The 2,634-nt window shown below is 31.2% G+C and overlaps 1 protein-coding gene across 1 annotated transcript; it reads right to left on the bottom strand.

Annotated features, from left to right (window-relative positions):
- Window positions 1-305: 305 nt before the first annotated feature.
- LOC111675601 (trypsin-1) lies at window positions 306-1,813 on the bottom strand. The gene is made up of 4 exons (XM_046953086.1): window positions 1,664-1,813; window positions 1,285-1,510; window positions 658-1,223; window positions 306-596 (listed from the first exon to the last, which is right to left on the bottom strand). Exons 1-4 carry the CDS (start codon window positions 1,730-1,732, stop codon window positions 423-425), a joined length of 1,035 nt encoding a protein of 344 aa, XP_046809042.1. The 5' UTR covers window positions 1,733-1,813; the 3' UTR covers window positions 306-422.
- Window positions 1,814-2,634: the final 821 nt, after the last annotated feature.

The following is a 2,634-nucleotide window of genomic DNA, read 5'->3' as shown; positions in this document are numbered from 1 at the left end:
GAACTAGAACTGAACTAGAACTGAACTAGAACTGAACTAGAACTGAACTAGAACTGAACTAGAACTGAACTAGAACTGAACTAGAACGGAACTAGAACTGAATTAGAAAAACTTAAGAAACAAAATTGTTAAGCAAAAGGATGTAAACGAGAAAGACTTAAGCAACAAACTTTTTAATATATGCAAGTTTAAGATTCACTAGTAAGTTAGAAACAAAAGACTTAACAAACAAACTCTAAGTAATCTTTTGCTAATAAAATGTCTTTTGTTTACAAGAGAAAAAGAAAAAAATAATTAAATAAACTTTTGCTAAACAAACTTTCTAAAACTTTGTTTTATTTACTTTATTTTACACAAGTAATAAATAATTTTAAATTACAAAGGAAATTAAATAAATTATAGGGTTTTGTTGGCTATAGCAATTATCGTACACAATAGCAAGCATCCCGGGTATTGGCGGCAATCCAGTCCAAATATTTACTAACCCTAGTATAGACACCCGGAGCATTGGGATTGGCACAGCCATAGCCAAAGGAGACAACACCTGCTAAACGGAAAATGCCATCACGAACAATCAAAGGACCACCACTGTCGCCCTGCAAATGGAAGATAATACAAGAAAGGACTAATTTTTTACTTCTCCTTTAGGGAGCTTACCTGACAAGCATCTTTGCCACCCTCCAGATAGCCGGCACACAACATGGTCTCCAAAATCATGGACTTATAAGAAGTTGCCCTACATTGGGTATTGGTGAGAACAGGAACCACTACTTCTTGCAGATAGGTGGATTGATCACCACCATCTGAGGTCAAACCCCAGCCTGCAACAATGGCCTTTTTAAAATCAAAATTTTGATTAGCATTATTGGGTAAACAGACAGGTCTGATGGGATCTAGTAGTGGTACAGGCTGATCGAGTCTTAGCAAAGCTATATCGTTTTGTAGGGTAGTAGGATTGTAGAGCCCGTGCATATTGGCAAAGGCCACTTTACGAACAATACCTTGAGAGGCCGAATTCTTATTCAATTGCAAAAGTTTTATCGTAATACCCTTCATATCCATGCCATAGACACAATGAGCAGCAGTGAGAGCATAACGATCATTTATGAGAGTGGCACCACAGAATTGAAATGAACCCCTTAGCATTTGAGCAATCCAGGGATATTTATTAGTGCGTACACGTGTTCCACCCACAATACGATTAACATTGGGTACACCACAGGCTGGCGGGAAGAGTTACATTAATTTTCAAGTTTTACAGGATTTTCTATAGAATTTACTTACTGCAGGTAGCACATTTATTGCCCAGAAAGTATTTACTTTCTCCGGCTGCTGGTGCAGCAGCTGTATCCAATGTTTCACTTAAGATGGAGGATAAAATTTGTTGTTTGTGCTCGGTTATTAAATCATCTATAAAATCTCCTTGCACTCCAGGAGGCAGACCATTATCCGTTTGATTTTGTGGCTCTAGAGCATTTTTCAAGGGTCTAGGATAAACATAACCATGAAACTAGAGCAACAAATGACACATTAAGAAAAAAACAAACTATTTAAAAATTTCAAAAACTTTTTAAAAAAAATTTTTAAATTTTCAAAAATATATCTTTCCGTTTTTCTATAAATTTATTTATTTTTTATTAATTTCACTTTTTCTTTCCATTACCTTAGTTTGAGCACTTAAAATCACTGATAATTGTATAAAAATACTTAAAATTATTAATAAAAATTTCATTTTAAAACACTTTCACCATTTGTTCAAAAAACACAACTCTTTAAATTTATTCTTTTTAGAATGATGTTAACCGTTTCAATACTTTCCTTGAACTGTCAAAGAAAGTTTTTGGTTAACGGTTTTTTATATCGGCCAAATTAAAAAAAAAAACAAAAACTCTAAAGAGATTATAAATAAATTATAACAAAAAAATATATATTTAAGAATCAGTCTGTAACTTGATATCTTCAAAAAAAATTGAGCACAAATCAATAATTTATAAAAAACTAAATCCGCCAAAGGCCAAAATGAGTTTGCTACAATTTTTAAGAACCTTTTTCTATAAACTTGACACAAAATGTCTAGATAATGAAATCACAAGTATTACTTTGCATAATTTTTTTTATATTTGAAAATATTTATTGAAATTTTATGCAAACTTAAGGAATAGTTTTGAGACATGACCTAAATTCATTTAAATATTACTCAAAGCTTTAAAAAGCTGTTACACTTACATAAATTTGTATAATTATATCTTTTATTTATTAAAAAAAAACAAAACTTTGTTTGCATTTATCTTAATCATAATTTATTAATGATTTAACACTTTTTGCAAACATTTCTAATTTGTTTTCTTTGTTATAAATAAAATTTATGGTTTTATTTCTCCCACAATTAGCGGTATTCCCCCGTATAAATAAATTATTAACTAGAAAATAAACAAAAGACTTAGGAAACATGCTTAACTGTAGATATAACTTACAGTTATTATTGTTATTTGGAAACCATTTCTAGAATACAACTAGAACAGAACGAGAATAGAACTAGAACAGAACTAGAACAGAACTAGAACATAACTAGAACAGAACTAGAACAGAACTAGAACAGAACTAGAACAGAACTAGAACAGAACTAGAACAGAA

This window comes from Lucilia cuprina, chromosome 5 (genome assembly GCF_022045245.1).
Source record: "Lucilia cuprina isolate Lc7/37 chromosome 5, ASM2204524v1, whole genome shotgun sequence".
Classification (NCBI taxonomy): domain Eukaryota; kingdom Metazoa; phylum Arthropoda; class Insecta; order Diptera; family Calliphoridae; genus Lucilia; species Lucilia cuprina.
The sequence above is the reverse complement of the archived record's forward strand: the minus strand, read 5'-3'. Positions and strand labels throughout refer to the sequence as shown.